At 33.8% G+C, this 20316-nt stretch overlaps 1 protein-coding gene across 1 annotated transcript in view; it reads left to right on the top strand.

Annotated features, from left to right (window-relative positions):
* LOC132749653 (uncharacterized) overlaps window positions 1-17712 on the top strand; it is a 42054-nt gene extending 24342 nt beyond the window's left edge. Inside the window, exons 6-10 of the mRNA XM_060739500.1 lie at window positions 10974-11036; window positions 12903-12964; window positions 13414-13537; window positions 13768-13858; window positions 17264-17712. Coding sequence (XP_060595483.1) covers window positions 10974-11036; window positions 12903-12964; window positions 13414-13537; window positions 13768-13858; window positions 17264-17496 — 573 coding nt within the window. The 3' untranslated portion in view covers window positions 17497-17712. The remainder of the gene's footprint in view (window positions 1-10973; window positions 11037-12902; window positions 12965-13413; window positions 13538-13767; window positions 13859-17263) is intronic.
* Window positions 17713-20316: the final 2604 nt, after the last annotated feature.

Here is a 20316-nt window from a genome sequence, read left to right on the forward strand (position 1 = left end):
TGGCATCAATGATCCCGAAGGACCAGAAAAATATAACAACACTGAAGTGAAGTACGGGGCAACTTTTTACAGCTGCCACACATCACCTGACACCTGCTGTTGTGAAGTATAAAAATCTGGAAACAAAGTGATTCCTCGGAAGCATTAATCACAACAAAATTACAAGAGAATAGCAAACTCGGTTTGATTGAGTCTGTACATGAGAGATAATGGATACGTGCAACATCCCTCACGCCCCCTAGCACCGGCTTGAGCGGTACTCAATTCTCAACACTTAATAATGCTGGCATCAATGATCCCGAAGGACGTAGGGTTAGGGTTAGGGACACAAAATATGCCATAAAACAGACTATGTTAATCATTGGACAGTTGCCTTCATAAATGGTAGGGGAAATAAGGTATGGTCTTCCTTCTTTTGATTGAGTAAGTGTCAATGGATCAAAGGTACAAATAATAGAGTTATATACATTTGCTTTTACATTATTTATTCTTTGACAGACGTTTTTATGCTCCCCGAAAAGAGAGTATAGAGTCGCCGCCTAGTCTGTCTGATCGTCCGTTGCACTTATCCGGAGCATAACTTGAAAACCATTCGACACAATTTGTTCAAACTGCTCACAGTGGTAGAGGGAATAAAGGTGGATTGCAGTGCGAAATAAACAAAACTCTAATTTGTCCAGTTTTTGAATTATCTCCCCTTTTAAGAAAATCGTTTGAACTTTTAAAGATATTAAAATGAAACATTAACGGCAGATAGATTCTAAAAGGTAGAAGAGAAATGCACAAAAATCGTAAAATAGATTAATACAGAATCCCTAAAGAAAGCCCAACACGGCAAAATTGAAAATGTTGCAGGCTCGGTTTGATTGAGCCTGTTCATGGACGGTACTGGAATGTGCAAGTTACCATCCACGCCCCCTAGCACCGGCTTAAGCAAAATTCAACATTTACATGCAAATGGTAAAATTTTGAATTTAGAAACATCCGCAGATGTGTTCATACGGCGGTAATCATGGAACCTTCAATGTGACACTTCCGTGCCATTCCATGAAAAGCGCCGTATGGTCCCCAAGTAATAAAAAGCGTAATAAAAACCATCGGCTTATTTTGGTGTTATTGCCCTTTATTCTTTTTTAAACTTTGTCCAGGACTTGACTCTAAAAATATAAAAGATATCAACATGATTCTGGAAACAAAGTGATCCCTCGGAAGCATTAATCACAACAAAATAACATAAGAATTGCAGGCTCGATTTGATGGAGTCTGTACATGAGGGATAATGAATAAGTGCAACATCCCTCACGCCCCCTAGCACCGGCTTGAGCGGTACTCAATTCTCAACACTTTATAGTGTTGGCATCAATGATCCCGAAGGACCAGAAAATATAACAACACTGAAGTGAAGTACGGGGCAACTTTTTACGGCAGCCACACATCACTTGACACCTGCTGTTGTGAAGTACAAAATTCTGGAAACAAAGAGAGACAAGAGAAGTGCACAAAAATCGTAACCCTCGCCTTATTTTGGTGTTATTGCCCTTTATTCATTTGAACCTTTGTAGGTAGATATATCTATTAATGTAGCAGTGCAATGCCAAAGAAACATAACTCTGTCTGGTCCCTTTCTTGAATTATCTCTCCTTTTAGCAAACTTTTGTCCGAAAAAATAACTAAAACTATAAGAGATGTCAATTGAACCTTTGTAGGTAAATAGGTCTCAATAAGTAGATGTGTAGTGCACAAACACCATAACCATGTCTTGTTTAATTATGAAGTTATTGCCCTTTGTTTATTTTAATCCAGGTCATAACTATAAAACTATAAGAGATATCGACATGAAACTTTCAAGGGGGAGAATCACGCCGTTCGTTACCCAAACAAACAAGATGGCGGATGCAGCCAAAAAGTAGGTTTTTCCCTTTTTTCTCAGAAATTCGTGATGTGCTAATGTAAAAGTACATATAACAACCTTCTCCACAATTTTCCTGGCACACAGGATTTTATTTCATGATGTTTCGTCCCGTACTTCATCTGAAATGCGCGTCACAAGATTCGAAGCGAGAGAATTTTCCACCAGTTTAATCATGGTAACGTACGGCTTTTTCTCTCAAACTCACTGTTTCTTTTACATATATGTATATAATCTGAAACCACTGATTTTAAAAAGTTGTAATATGTTGTCAAGTAAGCAATTATGACAATTCCGGCTGGATTTACTGCTGTAAATATTAATATCGGGGCATTTTCCGGAAATGATAACGTATGGCGCACAAAATATCAATGATAACGTACGGCGCATTTTACTACTTGGTGGATTTCCATTTGTCCAATCAGCTGATAATGAATTATTTTTATGTAGGAAATGATATATATCTGAAAAAAATGTTGGTCAGGTCAGAAATAATTTATTGAACAATGCTGCACCATCGGATATAAATATCTTTCTAGCTGGTGGCATAATAGATATTCGTTGTTAATATACCAATTAAAAACACGTGTATAGTTTGAGAATATTTTGTTTAAAATGCAGAATGGAAAGAAAAGCCTCCACTTTCAGGAAACATTTGTGTAGTGTTGTCTTCACATTAAATTTCACCAGTGTTGTGCGATAATTATGGTCTTATCCCCTTATCAGAAAGAAGAAACGCATTCAGCAGAGCAAAAATGTTAAAAAGGTACGGACGGCTTGATATATTTTCTTTTCCAAAGAAAAAGTCTTAAATCATTCCTAACAAATTTCTGATAAGGAAATCTTAATATTTGAACCCGTCAAACATAAACAAAACGAAAAGTGATTGCGACTAGCTTGAGATGAGCCTGTGTTTATTCAAGAAAAGTACATAACAGAGAATAATGAATGATTATTGAATTTATTGAATGAGTTAGAAAATAATGTTATCCGAAAAACTTCAATGAAACAGTTATCGCATGGTTTGGAACTTTTCCTTTGTTCTTTACTAACCCTTTATACTCAGTACACTTCAATGAGCATTTGAAAACTGTACAGATTTTTCATTGATTCATATTATAGGAAACAAACTCGACGTATATGTTAGTGTTCATCCGTGCTGTTCTACAGAAATTAGAAACTTCGACGGGAGCGATAGCGACAGCGACAGGAGAATGTTTCTAATTTTTGTAGAACAGCTAAGGATGAACACTAACATATACATAGTGTTTGAGTTTTTTTCCCGCACCTTGTATATATCAATGTAGTTTTTTTCACAGAGGCCCCAATGGGGCAGTGGTAACGAACATTCCCAGCAGCAAAAAAGTGGAATCGATAAAACAAAATAAACAAAGACAATGAAAAAAATAAACAAAAATAATTAATGAAATGAAATTTACTCTCATTTAATTAAAAGGTGCATCCGCTAAATGAATTATTTCAAATGAAAAAAGCCTTTTTACGCTTGAATTAATATTGGTAACAGTTTACAATCCGCCTCTATTATTGGATGTCTTTTGTATATATATATTTTTTTTTCCGCAGCGAAAACAGCTTGAAAAAACTGCCTTATCATAAATAAATATAATGTAGTCAACGATTTATTTATTATTTATTTATTTTCTTTTCTTTTTATTTCTAGTACAAAATGCCATTCCGATAAAAGAGTTAAAGTATATGAAACTCGTTAGTTACGAAGATATAACACTGGCTGGGCGACATCTCGGAATGTTTCTGCAAAAAATTGTCTCGGCCTTACGGCCTCGCCATTTTTTATCAGAAACATCCCTTGATGTCAGTGTTATATCCTCGTACCTAACTCGTTTCATGTACTTTAACTATTACTAAATAAGAATTTTCTGTTTATTTGACAGGCGGTTAATATTGAAACGCGACCATTTAGCGTGACGTTGTGCCACTATGACGTCAGATATATTTACGTGACATAGCCCTACAGTTTTTTTTATTATATAGTGGACAGTAGACATTTTATTTTATTCCAATAGGCTTTAAAGCCGATGAGGACATGAAACATGCACAATAACGAACAGTTCATATAAACATAATATCAAAAATCATGAAAAAGTTTGGAGAAGTGGAGAAGATCAATTTTGATTGATATAGTAAATACCAGCCGAAATTGTCTTAAGTAGTTACATAATGGACATTTTCATATCGAAATTGATCTTTAAACCACTAACTTATAGGTCTCATGTATATACATATACATTATTAGTTATAAAGATCATTGACAGGTTATATGGCCCTATATAAACGGCTGTTTGTAAATATAGCCCGAGCCGTTAGGCGAGGGTTATATTGCAAACAGCCGTTTATATATGGCCATATAACATGTCAGCAATCTTTATAACGAATTTATAATACTGCAAACTTCTTTTTCTTTAGAGAAACGTGAGATTTCTTCATAAATACAGAGCAGCCGTGTATATAAAACTATATAAACGTCACGATTATCCAATGAAAAGCGACGTTACAAACGTGCAGTATTATAAACACACATATCCATGTACATACATACATACAAAAAACATACATTACATGAACCATTAAGGCAAAATTGGTGTATATAATTCGATTTTTAATACATAACGCAATTACCATATGTTTATACACATATCCTAAAAAATGAAGGTCCCTTCGCATAAATTGGGGATTTCATAATTGAAAGGAACGTCATAATTTGATCAAACCAATTACATGCAAGAATTTGCCTATCATATTCTTGCGTTTTTTTCCACAAACGCACCAACAAAAACAATAATTTCTTTAAAAAAGTATTGCATGTATCAGCAATAAAAGAGTGACATTGGAATTTGCTTATTAATTTCTAGTGTTAAATATAAAGTTTCAAATCGGATTTGGATTTCGCAGACCGCTTATGCGCTTAGATAACGTCATTATCTTTATGAAAATTTTTACGCTACTCTAAAACTAGTGTTTACGAAGTATAATGTTAGTGTTCATCGGTGTTGTTCTTCAGAAACGGGAGCGATAGCGACCGGAGAATATTTCTTATTTCTGTATTTTACTTTATTTTGTCACTATACCTGTCCATTTGCACAAACGCGGTTCTATGAAGCACTATGAAAAATAGAAGGTTGCTATGAACGGACTTTGATATATCATCGACTTTTGTTCTTCTATGAAAATTTACACAAAGAATTTTTAAGAAATACAGCGCTTTCATTGGATGACAAATAAAGCTGGACACTTATATTATTTAATTTGGTTCTACACATCCTCTTATGTCTTGTAAAGTTTTCTATTATATAGAAAATCAATTAATCAGAAAAAATGCGCCGTACGTTATCATTGATATTTTGTGCGCCATACGTTATCATTTCCAGAAAATGCCTCGATATTAATATTTTCAGCGGTCATCTAGCCAGAATTGGCATGAATGCTTAGATGACGATAAAATACAACTTTTTAAAGTCAGTGGTTTCATTAAACATACATATTATTATGTAAACGAAACATTGAATTTTAGAGAAAAAGCCGTACGTTACCACAATCAAACCGGTGGAAAATTCTCTCGCTTTGAATCTGGTGACGCGCATTTCAGATGAAGTACGGGACGAAACATCATGAAATAAAATCCTGTGTGCCAGGAAAATTGTGAAGAAGGTTGTTATATGTACTTTTACATTAGAACATCACGAATTTCAGAGAAAAAAAGGGAAAAACCTACTTTTTGGCTGCATCCGCCATCTTGTTTGTTTGGGTAACGAACGGCGTGATTCTTCCCCGTGAACTTTGTAAGTAGATAGATCTAAACGGGTACATATGCAGTGCATAAGTAAAATAACCTTTGCTTGCTTAATTTTGAAGATTGCCTTTTGCTCATTTTTGAACTCTGAATTTTATCCAGGTATGACTCTATAATCATACACGTAATCATAAAAGATATCAACATGATCTTTTATAGGTAGATATATCTCATTGTGTAGAAGTGCAGTTCCAAAGAACCATTTTTGCCCCGTTTTTGAATTATCTCCCCTTTTAGAGATATCTCGTCGGGGACATAACTCGGAAACCAAAAGATGTATAAACAAGAATTTGTGTAGGTAAAAAGATCATATAAATAAAAGTACAATGCAAAAGCACATGAATTCTGCCTTGCCTTATATAAGAGTTATTGTCGTTGTTCATTTTTAAACTTTGAACTTTGTAAGTAACTCAAAAACCATAAACGGTATCAACATGAAACTTTGTATGTAGATATATCTCACTAATAGAAGTGCAGTGCACAAGAACCATAACTCAACGAACTCCATATTTTGGAGTTATTGTCCTTTGTTCATGTTTACACTTCGAACTTTGTCCGGGACATAACTCGGAAGCATCAAAGGATATTACAGAGTGACAAGTTTAGCTTTTGTTGTCTGTCGTCCGTCGCTTTTTTCGTCTGTTTTACTGTTTTTGCCTTTGCCTTGTTGATCTTTATTCTTGTTATTTTTTACTGTTTAAATGCATAAAGTAAGATGCTTGTATTTAGTTTCCAATGACAACAAAACAATGGTGATAATTGAAAACCTGGTTCCGGGGCGTTGCTATGTTTTTTGTCAATCATTTTAGCTTCATGTTCTTTTTTTTCACAGATAATATCTTATTGATATTTTTGTCACCCTGACTGAATTCAACTAAACAATGTAATTTCAATTCTTTGTATTAACAAAAAATGTTCATTAACTTGTAGTTACAGTTTTACACGTTGACCACAAAATATTGTGACATACAATTTTGCGGTGTTATTTTTTACGCTTTTAACCCGATTTCAAAAGACATTTGTCAATCTACATCTCAGTGCAGATTTGTTCAGAAACAAAGTCACACGATCAGAATTTTGGGAATCCTTTGTAAAACTGAGGTCACCTTTTGCCCAGTCAAATTGAATGATTGTCTTCACAAAACCTAAATATTGACATGCACCCATGCCTCAGTTGAGCGACCATGGGACCAAGGATCCTGTTATTAGATTTGTTGCTTAGTTTACAATTTTAAACTGTGAATATTGTCTGGGACATTACTTTTAAACTTCTAGAAGTATCAACGAGAAACTGAGTCGGTTGAAAGATCTCGTTGAGTAAATGTGCATTGCAAAGAACCGTAGTGTGGGATTAAGTAGGAGGTTTGTTGGTTCAAAATAACCAGTGCTTAAAAAACAGTTCTACACATTTATCCATACAAACTTTATTATTCGATGGATGTCTTTCATATTTATGCCCCCATTTCGAAGAAAAGGGGGTATATTGCTTTGCACTTGTCGGTTCGTCGGTCCGTAGACCAAATGGTTTCCGAGTGATAACTAAAGAACCCTTAGGCCTAGGAACTTCAAACTTGGTATGGTGATTGGTCATGACCAGTAGATGACCCGTATTGATTTTGGGGTCAAGGGGTCAAAGGTCAAGGTCACATTGACCTTGTAAGCAAAAACGGTTTCTGATCAATAACTAAAGAACCTTAAGGCCTAGGAACTTCAAACTTGGTATGGTGATTGGTCATGATCAGTAGATGATCCCTATTGATTATAGGGTCAAGGGGTCAAAGGTCAAGGTCACATTGACCTTGTAAGGAAAAACGGTTTTCCGATCAATAACAAAAGAACCTTAAGGCCAACGTATTGATTTTGGGGTCAAGGGGTCAAAGGTCAAGGTCACATTGACCTTGTAAGCAAAAACGGTTTCTGATCAATAACTAAAGAACCTTAAGGCCTAGGAACTTCAAACTTGGTATGGTGATTGGTCATGATCAGTAAATGACCCCTATTGATTTTGGGGTCAAGGGGTCAAAGGTCAAGGTCACATTGACCTTGTAAGGAAAAACGGTTTCCGATCAATAACTAAAGAACCTTAAGGCCTAAGAACTTCAAACTTGGTATGGTGATTGGTCATGATCAGTAGATGACCCCTATTGATTATAGGGTCAAGGGGTCAAAGGTCAAGGTCACATTGACCTTGTAAGGAAAAACGGTTTCCGATCAATAACAAAAGAACCTTAAGGCCAAGGAACTTCAAACTTGGTATGGTGATTGGTCATGATCAGTAGATGACCCGTATTGATTTTGGGGTCAAAGGTCAAGGTCACATTGACCTTGTAAGGAAAAACGGTTTCCGATCAATAACTAAAGAACTTAAAGGCCTAGGAACTTCAAACTTGGTATGGTGATTGGTCATGATCAGTAGATGACCCCTATTGATTTTGGGGTCAAAGGTCAAGGTCACATTGACCTCTTGGGGAAAAACGGTTTCCGATCAATAACAAAAGAACCCTTAGGCCTAGGGACTTCAAACTTGATATGGTGATTGGTCATGATCAGTAGATGCCCCTATTTATTTTTGGGTCAAGGGGTCAAAAGGTCAAGGTCACATTGACCTCTTAGGTAAAAAACGGTTCCGATCAATAACTAAAAGAACCCTTAGGCCTAGGAACTTCAAACTTGGTATGGTGATTGGTCATGACCTGCAGATGACCCCTATTGATATTGGGGTTAAGGGGTCAAAGGCAAGGTCACATTGACCTTGTAGGTAAAAATGCTTTCCAATCAATAACCCTTAGGCCTAGGAACTTCAAACTTGGTATGGTGATTGGTCAATGACCAGCAGATGACCTTTTGATTTTGGGGTCAAAGGTCAAGGTCACATTGACCTTGTAGGTAAAAACGGTTTCGATCAATTAACTAAAAACGCTTAGGCCTAGGAACTTCAAACTTGTATGATGATTGTCGTGACCAGCAGATGACCCCTATTGAGTTTTGGGTCAAGGGATCAAATGTCAAGGTCACATTGACCTTGTAAGTAAAAAACGGTTTCTGATCAATAACTTAAGAACGCTTAGGCCTAGGGAACTTCAAACTTGGCATGGTGATTTGTCATGACCAGCAGATTACCCCTATTGATTTTGGGATCAAGGGGTCAAAGGTCAAGGTCACATTGATATTGTGAGTAAAAACGGTTTCTGATCAATAACTAAAGAACGCTTCGGCCTAGGAACTTCAAACTTGGCATGGTGATTGGTCATGAGCAGCAGATGACCCCTATTGATTTTGGGGTCAAAGGTCAAGGTCACATTGACCTTGTATGTTAAAACGGTTTCCGATCAATAACTAAAGAACCCTTAGGCCTAGGAACTTCAAAACTTGGTATGGTGATTGGTCATGACCAGCAGATGACCTATTGATTTTGGGGTCAAGTGGTCAAAGGTCAAGGTCCTATTGACCTTGTAGGTAAAAACGGTTTCTGATCAATTAACTAAAAACGCTTAGGCCTAGGAACTTCAAACTTTGTATGATGATTGGTCGTGACCAGCAGATGACCCCTTTTGAGTTTTGTGTCAAGGGGTCAAAGGTTAAGGTCATGACCAGTAGATACTTGATAACCCTTATTAATTGTTTGATCACTGGGTCAGAAGTCATGCATAATAACCTTATCACATGACTAATTGGCTGCTGATAGGGGGCATACATGTTTTACAAACATATCTTGTTTGTAGGAAGATACTATGTGTTGTGGTGATGAAAAAATATGGTTATAAGTGGTTTCTAAAAATAGAATTTAGTAACTTATTACCTAATATTTACTTTGTTATGTTCTTAGATTGCTCAGGAGTACTCTTTAATGGGATAAATCCAATCGTCAGGATGACACCACCCTTTGAATGCAAAGGGAAATAAAACACAAATGTTAAATAAATTTAAATCAACCAAATTTTTAATTAACTAAGTTTTTATTTACACTTAACCAAAAGTTACTAACAACTTAACAAGTTGACAAAATCTACTTTAATATTTACTGTTTGTATTTCAGCAAAAATATGATAATCAAAATAAACTAGTTAGAAAAGATTTAAACCAATTGAAAGTTGTTTAAACTGTTATAAATGAAAATATGAAAAATAACCTGAATGATTCTGTGCTGTTAAACTAATAAATCTGAATAGTAGCAAGCCCTGTTTTAATATGTATAAACAAAAATAAAGATCTAATAATTCAAGATAGCTGCCACTAAAACAAAGAAAAAATAGTAATTAATCTTAATTAATTCTGTAAAAAGAACTTACAAAAATTACTTATAGATTTATCAAAAATGTTTCAGTGAATTTAGATAATCCTTAAGGTTCATTTAAATGCCAAAGTGCCTAAAATGAATTAAATAATTAATTAATTAACCTTAGAGAGCTTTTAGAGATGTTACTTTTCCAAAAATTAGCAGCAGAATGACAAAATTGTCTGAGATGCTTGTATAAATGGACTTCTGCATCCCAGAGGGAGCTAGCATCTACCTACAGGTGGTACTGCATGTAACAACTTATCTGATTGTTCAAATGACAGCCAACCAGAATTTACTTCACAAATGCTCTAGGCTTATCAGTACTTTACATAACTATTCTAAAAATAGGTTATGATTCATGGAAAATTTTGCAACTGTATCAATTGACCATGATTATAAAAATAATAGTTTTGCAAAATATTTGTAACAATAAAACTAGTAACTAATATCAAATAAACTTATTTACAAACATATCTAAATCATGCAAATGCTAAATAAACAATATGTATCTAACTAAGTTTAAAGGCCAGTGTAAATGGACTCTATATAATTATTGTATGTAGAGAGTCTTAGGCCATGCTAAGTTAATGTTAAACTGAGTGTATCAATAAGTTCTTCAAACTTTATTTAACATTAAACTAATGAATGATCAGAATGAAATGTCTATAAAACAATACATGTTCAATATGATTAAACTTTAAAATAAACATAAATCTTCGTTAAAGTTTGAACCCTTAATATTTCTTGAAAAGTAAAATCAAGATTATATATGATTTACTTCTTGAGTAATATTATATAACATTATGTAATGATTATATAACCTGTTGTAGTTGGAATCCAACTTTACAACATATGCATTGTGTTCTACCTCTGGATTAGTTAGGCATTATTGAGTCATGTTCAGTGGTGCCAAACAAAGACATAAACAACATATATTTATTGATGATATATTTTAGATTTGGAAGGAAAATACCTTGGATGAACCAGTCGTTGGAGTTACAAGGTCAAAGCCAATTGTGGTAACAATAAATTACTTTACCCTTTTTCTCATGCAGGCTTTGTTAGATGATATTTTCATTTTATTTTTGTGTAGGAAAACAAATTTAAGTCTTATGTTGGTAACACTTCCATGCCTAGATTTTTTTATATTTAAAATGTAGCATTACCCTGACCTGTACAAAACTGATATTATTCATAATCATATTCATAATCATAGCCGTTCCAAGGCGGCGCCCCTTTGTGTTTCTCAAATGTATGTCTATGTTGTTTCAAACTGTTTTGGTGACACTTTTATTTGTGTCCCTTGTTGTTTTCTCGTCTACGGTAAATATCTCTCCTCTGACCCTAGTTTTTATTTCTTTGATTTCTTTAATTACCCCCGCCCCTTCTTCACCCGTTCTCCTCTTCCCTTCCCATGTACCCTTTGACTTTGTTGGCATATTATTCAATAAATTATTTGTTGTCTTTGAATCTCAATCAGTTACAAATTATGTATCATTTTAGTGATTTAACTGTCCGTGCCCTGGCCTGTTTTTGTTTGGGGTCCGCCTGGGCTCCTTGACACTGGTTTTTGTTGCTGGGTCGTATAGGGGTTGTGTTCATAAAACCTTACCTTGTTGATCTTGTTTATCATATTTTACTGGCCCAGTACCAAGGGTACTCTGTCGATATAATGTTGTAAGAAAAACATTTTATCCTTACTTTGTAAAACTACAATACCAAGATCTAAGATATTTTCTATGTAGCATTACCTTGTGAACGTCTGCAAAATTTATATTAACCATGCCTGGCCCCGTTTTTACAAGGAAAAGATCAGGATGATCCTGATTTTATTTCATTGTTTTATGAAACTAAAACTGATCGTATTATAATAGAATTAAATGGTACTTATTTGAAATATAGATAATTGTTTATTTGCAAATAAATCAACCTATATACGGATAAAAAATCAACAAATAACAAAGCAAATACAAAAATAATTGGATAAAAATGACGATTAATTTTAGGATCAATATCAAAATTTGGATCAACTGTAAAATGATCGTATCTTGTAAAAATGACAATAAATGTATTCTCAAATTTCATATATCAAGTCCAGTTTTAGCAAGTTAACACTGTATATTCAATGTATTAGGATAAATAATGGAGAATATGTGAGTTTGTTTTAGAATTTGATCCATATCTTGATCCATAAATCTTTGTGAACACGGGGCCTTGGGTCAATGTTGGTCCGCCCTGGGGTCATTTGAATTAGTTAGTTGATCTCTTTAAAAAAATTAATAAATACACTTAGGGTACTGAGCCTTGGAGTTCGTATCATTAAGAGAAAAAAATTAAGACAAGTTTCTTGATTTGGTCCCTGCCCTAATAGAAATAACTCAAATTGACATTTTGGCGTATATTGTCCTGTCTTTATTATGCTTTCGTTTCTCACAAGTTATTTACTAACATAGAAAAAAAACGAAAGAAAACTTGTTTTTGGATTATGACATTACTTCATAAATGCACAAATATGTTAAATAACGTAAACTTTACGTGAAGAATTTGCCTTTTGTATATAAGTTTCATTGCAAACGATCTTGTTGGTTCCAAGTTGAGTTGGAAACAAATTAACGCCTTGTTCAGTTGGGGAATACTGTTAAGTAAGATAAAAAGTCTCTGTAAATTGAAAAAACTTCTAAAAACTTGCAATAGACATGGATGTGTTAATCAATTATTTGTATAAAACTTAAATTTACTATTTCACAGTCCCGTTTTAAAAACACTAGTGTGGCACACAATTACACCCCAACCCCTCTAAAACAAGATACAAAGACATTAGATATCTAACGATTCTCCTTTACGTATGATTATTGCTTTTAAATATTGTTATCTGATATCTTTAGGATAGAGACGAACAGAAGGCTGCCAACTCTGTCGCAAAAACAAGCAATACAAAGGATAATAGGTATCGGAATGATGTTTGTAAAAAAAGGGATGAACGAAACATAACCTAAATTTACAATGTTTCTTTATTTATTCCAATGTTTCAGTCTTTGTTAAATATGTATCTAATTTTACCAATGATTTATTTTTAAAAAAAGCCAACAATTATAGTTCATCGTAAAATAACCTTCATTTTCAACGATTCATTATTCCGAAAAAAAAACAGTCTTTGGCTAGTATATCAAGTTTTACCAATGCTTTATTCTCAATAAACCCCAACAATTCGGAATATCAATTATACCGAGTTATAAACGTTTTGCTTTTTTTGCTTTATTAAACACTTTCATTCTTTCATAATAAAAACAACCTAAAGACGACAGGTAAGGAACTTTTTAGACTTTGAATTGCAACAGATTTGCATAAATACATATTTTTGTTGCCTGATCTTATATTTATTCTTTTATTTATCAGGAAACAAGTATTTGTCCTACTTAAAGATGATATACTGAGAGTGTGCATTGATACATTGTTAAAAGGAACAGGACTGATTCCAAACTACAATGAGCAAACAGTTTACGAAAACGGAAAGTTTAAGGTTTGTTTTGAAAAAGATACACGATAAATTAAAAAATTATATAATTGTTAATGTTGTCACACCAAACAATTGTAAAAGAAAGATTAAAATTTTTTGGCAAAACCATTATCATTTCTTTAAGGATGGTGTGTTGCGGTTGACGTCTTCGAAACATTCATCTTTAATTTATGTTTGAAACACAAATATAACACCTATACTAAACACGTCTTCTCTTTTCAAATAAAATATAGTTTGAAGACGAAACGTCAACAATTATTGTTGTCAGACACGGCTCAACTCGTATAGACTCAGATGTAGCAGGATGTTGCAAACACATCGCAGGTATGTATCAAACAAGTTTTCATTTAGAAATATTTCAGAAACCCCTAACGTAAAAAGAAGACAACTAACCACTAAAGATTACAGATACTTTTAAGGTAATTATACCAGTTATTTAGTTTTTGCGAAAAACTGACGAAAACCATATCCCTCATATTGTGAAATTTTTAACAGTCATGTGATGTAACATGGAAAAAATATCGTTTGAAGACCTAACTACAAATGTCATTAAGAATTCTACGGAATGCTGTTAGGGCCATCGCCTATGAATGTGTTGATCTAAAACGCGATAGTCGATAGTACGATGGTGTAAACGCGAAATTACGAAACTACGATGGTGAAAACGCGAAAGCACGATGATGAAAACGCGACAGTACGATGATGAAAACGAGACAGTACGATACTACGATGACGAAAACGCGATAAACTGTCGCGTCTTCACCATCGTACTGTCGCGTTTTCACCATCGTGATTTCGCGTTTTCATCATCGTACTGTCGAGTATCGCGTTTCAGATCAAATCATCAATTAAAAATAAAAAATCTGACAATATCATGATAAAGAAACTTCTTTTGCGATTTCATGATATACTTAAAATAAAATCTGTTAAATTATATTGGATTCCAAGTCATGTAGGTATACGAGGAAATGAAAAAGTAGATGCTTTAGCTAAACAAGCTTTAAATTTTCAAAAAACTGACTTATTGTTACCTGCTTGTGATTTTAGAACGGCCATAAATAAACTCGTTTCGTCTGAATGGAAAGCAAATTGGGACAATGCTGTCTTTAATAAACTTCATGATATGAACCCATCTCTTGATGTGTCACCATCTCTGTCTTTGTCAAACCGCCATGATCAAACAGTTCTTCTTCGATGCCGAATAGGACACACTAAAATTACCCATTCTTATCTCCTCACGAATGACAATGCCCCTTTCTGTGTAGGCTGCAATGAAAATTTTACTGTCAAGCATTTTCTTCTGGAATGTCATGATTTTTCACAGGCCCGTAACAGATTTTATAATGTTAACTCACTCAAAGAACTCTTTAATACAATTCCACCAAAAAACATCATCGATTATTTGAAAGAGATAAACTTGTATTCAAAGATCTGATTGGCTTTTTTTAATTTTTTTTTATTTTTATTTAAAACGTTTAGCATAATAGTTTAAGCCTATTTTAGCATTCGGCACGATATGGCCATTTATGTGTTGACGTGCCGTAAAATCCAAACAAACAACCAAACAAACATTCATAGGCCATAGCTCTAACGGCATTCCGGAATGCCGTTAGGGCCATCGCCTATGAATGTGTTTATCTGAAACGCAAAAGTCGATAGTTTATCATCGTTTATCGCGTTTTCATCATCGAACTGTCGCGTGTTCATCATCGTACTTTCGTGTTTTCATCATCGTGCTTTCGCGTTTTCACCATCGTAGTTTCGTGAATTTGCGTTTTCACCATTGTACTATCGACTATCGCGTTTCAGATCAACACATTCATAGGCGATGGCCCTAACGGCATTCCGTAGAAATCAACTAAATTTCATTATGCCTCTAAAGTTTTCAGAAGTCATGTAAATTTGTAAATCAATACGACAACCATGCCAAGGATTATTATATATTTGTGTCTTTTGTACATATATCAAAACAGTACCGTTTATTATTAAATTATATGACAATACGCATACGTACTTGAACAAAAATTTATAACAGAGTTACCAACGTCCCCCATCTTTGAACTGGACACAAAATATACCCTATCAAAGAATGTGTTAACCTTTTGCTTTAAATATTGAGACTAGGGTTTGGATGCTGTTTGTGCTAACATTTGTGCTAAGTACCTCCAAAATCCATCGATGGATAAAAAAGTTTTGGACCGGACAACACAAATACCCTCAAACAAAACAAATTTGCCTTTTATCACTAAGTGTGACATTAGACTTAAAGAAAGGCGTCAGGGTGTTGCGCACGACACATCATTATTGTATTGTGAAAATTTTAGCAGGGTTATTTCAAGATCCCTTGATGGATATGAAAGTTATGAACTGGAAACAAAATATACCAATATTTAGCTTTGACCTCCAAGTGTGAATTTGGATGGCAAAGTCTGGGTGTTGCGCGCCACACAACGCCTTATAATTCTCAAAATAGATAAATACAGAATCCCTAAAGAGAGCCCAACACGGCAAAATTGAAAATGTTCCAGGCTCGGTTTGATTGAGCCTGTTCATGGGCTGTACTATAAAATGCAATTTACCGTCCACGCCCCCTAGCACCGGCTTAAGCAGAATTCAACATTTAAACGTGAAATAGTAATATTTTGAATTTAGAAACATCCGCAGATGTGTTCATACGGCGGTTATCATGGAACCTTCAATGTTACACTTCCGTGCCATTCCATGAAAAGCGGCGTATGGTCCCCAAGTAATAAAAACGTGTGCCCTTAACGAGAAAACAATGGGCGGAACTTAATAAATTGGAATTTTGAAAGGGGATCAGAGGCTATGAAGCCTGCATATCACAGACAAGACGTCAAAAGACAAATTTTAAAAGCAGGCAACATATCCTAAGGGTGATTCAACATTATTCAAGTAGGACTATTGGAACCACCCATCTAGAAAATGCCGAAAAGTTGAAACTAAAAATATCACAAGCACAACAATAATGTCGTGCTGGACGATCTTCAAGGATAGAAAATATAACATCTTTGATTAAATGTACGGGGAGACTTTTTAAAGCCGCCACACGGCACAAATAACACGGATGTGATCATAAAATAGATAAATACAGAATCCCTAAAGAGAGCCCAACACGGCAAAATTGAAAACATTTGTGCTGAATTATTAAAAGAATCCTTAATCTATGAAGAAGTTAAGAACCGGACACACAATATACCCTATAACAGGAAATGTTAATCTCTGACCTTCAACTGTTACCTTGGCCTTGAAGGTATGCGTCATTTTTTTTAATTATTGTGGACATTTATGCCAAGTGTTTTCAAAATCACTTCATGAATAAGAATGGACCAGACACGAAATATACCCTTAAATAGTAAATTTTGACCTTTAATCACCAAGTTTGACCTTGACCTTTCTTACCACAATCTTTGTCATTATATGCTTTTGTACTTGTTTACGATATTAAACGACACTTGCAAATTATGTAATATTTTAATATTCTTGCATATGCATTGTAGGAAAAGTATTTTCTGTGATTTATTATGAAAGTTAATCGTGTTTAATATTTTCTTATTGATTTGTTATTTGTAATAGTATTTGGCATGTCTGCCCATACTTTATCCGCCCTTAAACCTCTCACTCTTTGTATTTTGTATTTGTTCTTTTGACATTATCATTATTTATGAAATATTTTAATGAATGATAACCAGGGGTTTGTTTTATTTTTAGATTCGGATATGAAACGAACTGTTGTTGTTATCATCAATGAATACGCCAATAATAAAAAGGGTGAACACGGGGAGATAATAAAGCCAAACAGCTACGATATTGATAATATTAATGATCTAAAGAACGTTGTTGTATTTAATTATAAGTGTTGCATTGAGAAAAAGCAATGCAAACGCTGTAAAGATTCTATGGATGAATTCAAGCAGCATGCAAGTTCACCAAACTACAAATAAAATGAAAGACGACATGCACTTTTATCATAATGTTATTTTCATATATCATGATTTGACTTGTTTATGAAATGAAGATGTTTTGTTATATACTCTATTCTATCTATTCATTGGTGCATATTAATAATATGAAACAGGGCAAGCTTATTCCCGTTGGTCATATTCCATTGAATATTGTGCTCTTCATAGATGTATTGCATATGAAACAAAACGTATCTGTCAATATAAATCTTATTAAATGAAATTAATTTGTTTGATTCCTTCTTTTTATCCCCTTTTCAAGCATTTCATAACTGGTTCTGATCACATCTCGAAAGTAGATCCGAAAGATTATCAGAAGTGAGAGGCAAATGACAATTAGACTCAGTATTCGACTTCATATGTTTCTGAGAAATTACGCCCTACCCAAGCAATACTTATCCTATATCCTGCATATTGTGTTAATGCGCTATATTAAATGTACATAGTTGTCTTATTGAAAACAGTATATTATAAATTATACAAATCAATTCAGAGTTATTTTTCAACATAAATACTGTGACGTCATGACTTGATGCTGCCACGATGGAGAGCGTTGTAAATAGTTTTTCTTTGAATTGTGTTTATGGAAACCTAGAATTCTTGAACACTAATTGTTTGTACTATTTCGTGGGTTTGATTTCACTGCTTACATGTACTATTGCACCATTTTATTTAATAATTATAATAATAATAATAATTTAGGCAATAACTTTGAATTACTTACACTTAGTATTTTATTTTAAATGCAATCCTAACTTAGGTTTCCACATAACGTTTCTAAATTTAAAGTTTGATTACAATATCTCATTCTTAACTAATGTTATCGTCCGGAAACCATTGTTCAAATTTTAGTTACAGTGACCTAGACCCCAGGGAGTCAGAAAGCAAGCCCATCCAAGGTCTTCATATACGTTTGCTATATACCAAGTTCAATTACAATATCTTATTCTTAACTCTTCTTTGATTTTTCTGCAAAACATTTCTTTTTCTTTTACTTTTGATATGCTATTGAACTTTGCCATACTTCCGAAGTATCTAGTGAATTTAGGGGTCAAGGTCATATTTAAGCATGTCAAATAATAGACAATATGCAATTGCCTTGGGACCTGTGTGAAATATTTGTTTCAAAAATAAAATAATTTTTACTTAAACAAAACTAGGTATTTACTGCATTGCATAATCGTGATAAACTTTAAAATGCAGTTACATTTATTTTTCTTAAATACTATCTTATCAATTAAGCATTACGAATTTCAAAAAAAAAACATAAATAACTTTACGATTTATATCATCTTTTTACTTATGACGGGAATTTTAATGTCCTTATGATGTACTTTTCATAAATATCTCTTCAAAGCTTGCTAGAGTTCATGACCTCTTATCATTTCATAAATATCTCTAAAAGGCAAATATTTCTCTTGCTAGGTCATGATATGAAGACTTACTCCAAGCTATTGAATCTTTTTATATAAACAAAAGGGCCAAAATGTCCCAAGATCGCTGTCCTAACCAATCGACCTTGTCCGAGCAATGTCTCACTGAACAAGTTTGATGACACTTTGAGTAAAAAATGTAACCATATTTACAAGGTGTTTTACCATAGTGGTGAGTGCGATCTAGTTTTGACCCCAGGTGTCCCTAGAAATGATCAAAACAAACTTTTAGACAAATTTTGTTTACAAACCAAAGGAAATTAAACCATTAGGCCTTCGTTTAAAAGATGATTTAGATAAACTTAAAATTAATCCAGACAGTATCCTTCAAAATGACGATGAGGATGTTCCACCTTGGACTTATAATTCCCCGGAAATAAATATTAACCTTTCAAATATAAAAAAGGCATCAAATTCACCTGAATATTTATATAAGAGAAGTTTCTAGCAATTAAGGAAGAACATGAAGATTTTATACATATTTATACGGACGGTTCAAAAAAAGGTTGCAAAGTAGGTGCGGCTGTGTTTGAAAATAATTTTACATCTAGTATGAGGTTACCAGATAATGCATCAATTATTACTGCTGAAGCAAAAGCTATCGATTTAGCATTGTCATACATAGCACAGCATACCCACGATAAATTTGTGATATTTTCTGACTCGCTTTCTGTTTTAATATCCATTAAAAATAAAAAATCTGACAATATCATGGTAAAGAAACTTCTTTTGCGATTTCATGATATACTAAAAACAAAATATGTTAAATTATATTGGATACCAAGCCATGTAGGAATACGAGGAAATGAAAAAGTAGATGCTTTAGCTAAACAATCATTAAATTTTCAAAAAACTGACTTATTGTTACCTGCTTGTGATTTTAGACCGGCTATAAATAAACTCGTATCATCTAAATGGAAAGCAAATTGGGACAATGCCGTTTTTAATAAACTTCACAATATAAACCCATCTCTTGATATGGCACCATCTCTATCTCTGTCAAACCGCCGTGATCAAACAGTTCTTCTTCAATGCCGAATTGGACACACTAAAATTACCCACTCTTATCTCCTCACAAATGACAATGCCCCTTTCTATGTAGGTTGTAATGAAAATTTTACTGTCAAGCATTTTCTTCTTGAATGTCATGATTTTTCACAGGCTCGTAATAGATTTTATTCTGTAAATTCACTCAAAGAACTTTTTAATACAATTCCATCAAAAAACATAATTGACTATTTAAAAGAGATAAACTTGTATTCTAGGATCTAATTGGCTCATTTCTATTGTCATTTACAATGTTTTACATAATATTTTAAGCCTATTATAGCATTCGGCACGATATGGCCAGTTATGTGTTGACGTGCCG

This window comes from Ruditapes philippinarum, unplaced genomic scaffold, assembly GCF_026571515.1.
Source record: "Ruditapes philippinarum isolate M1 unplaced genomic scaffold, ASM2657151v2 ctg3088_1_1_1_1, whole genome shotgun sequence".
NCBI lineage: Eukaryota > Metazoa > Mollusca > Bivalvia > Venerida > Veneridae > Ruditapes > Ruditapes philippinarum.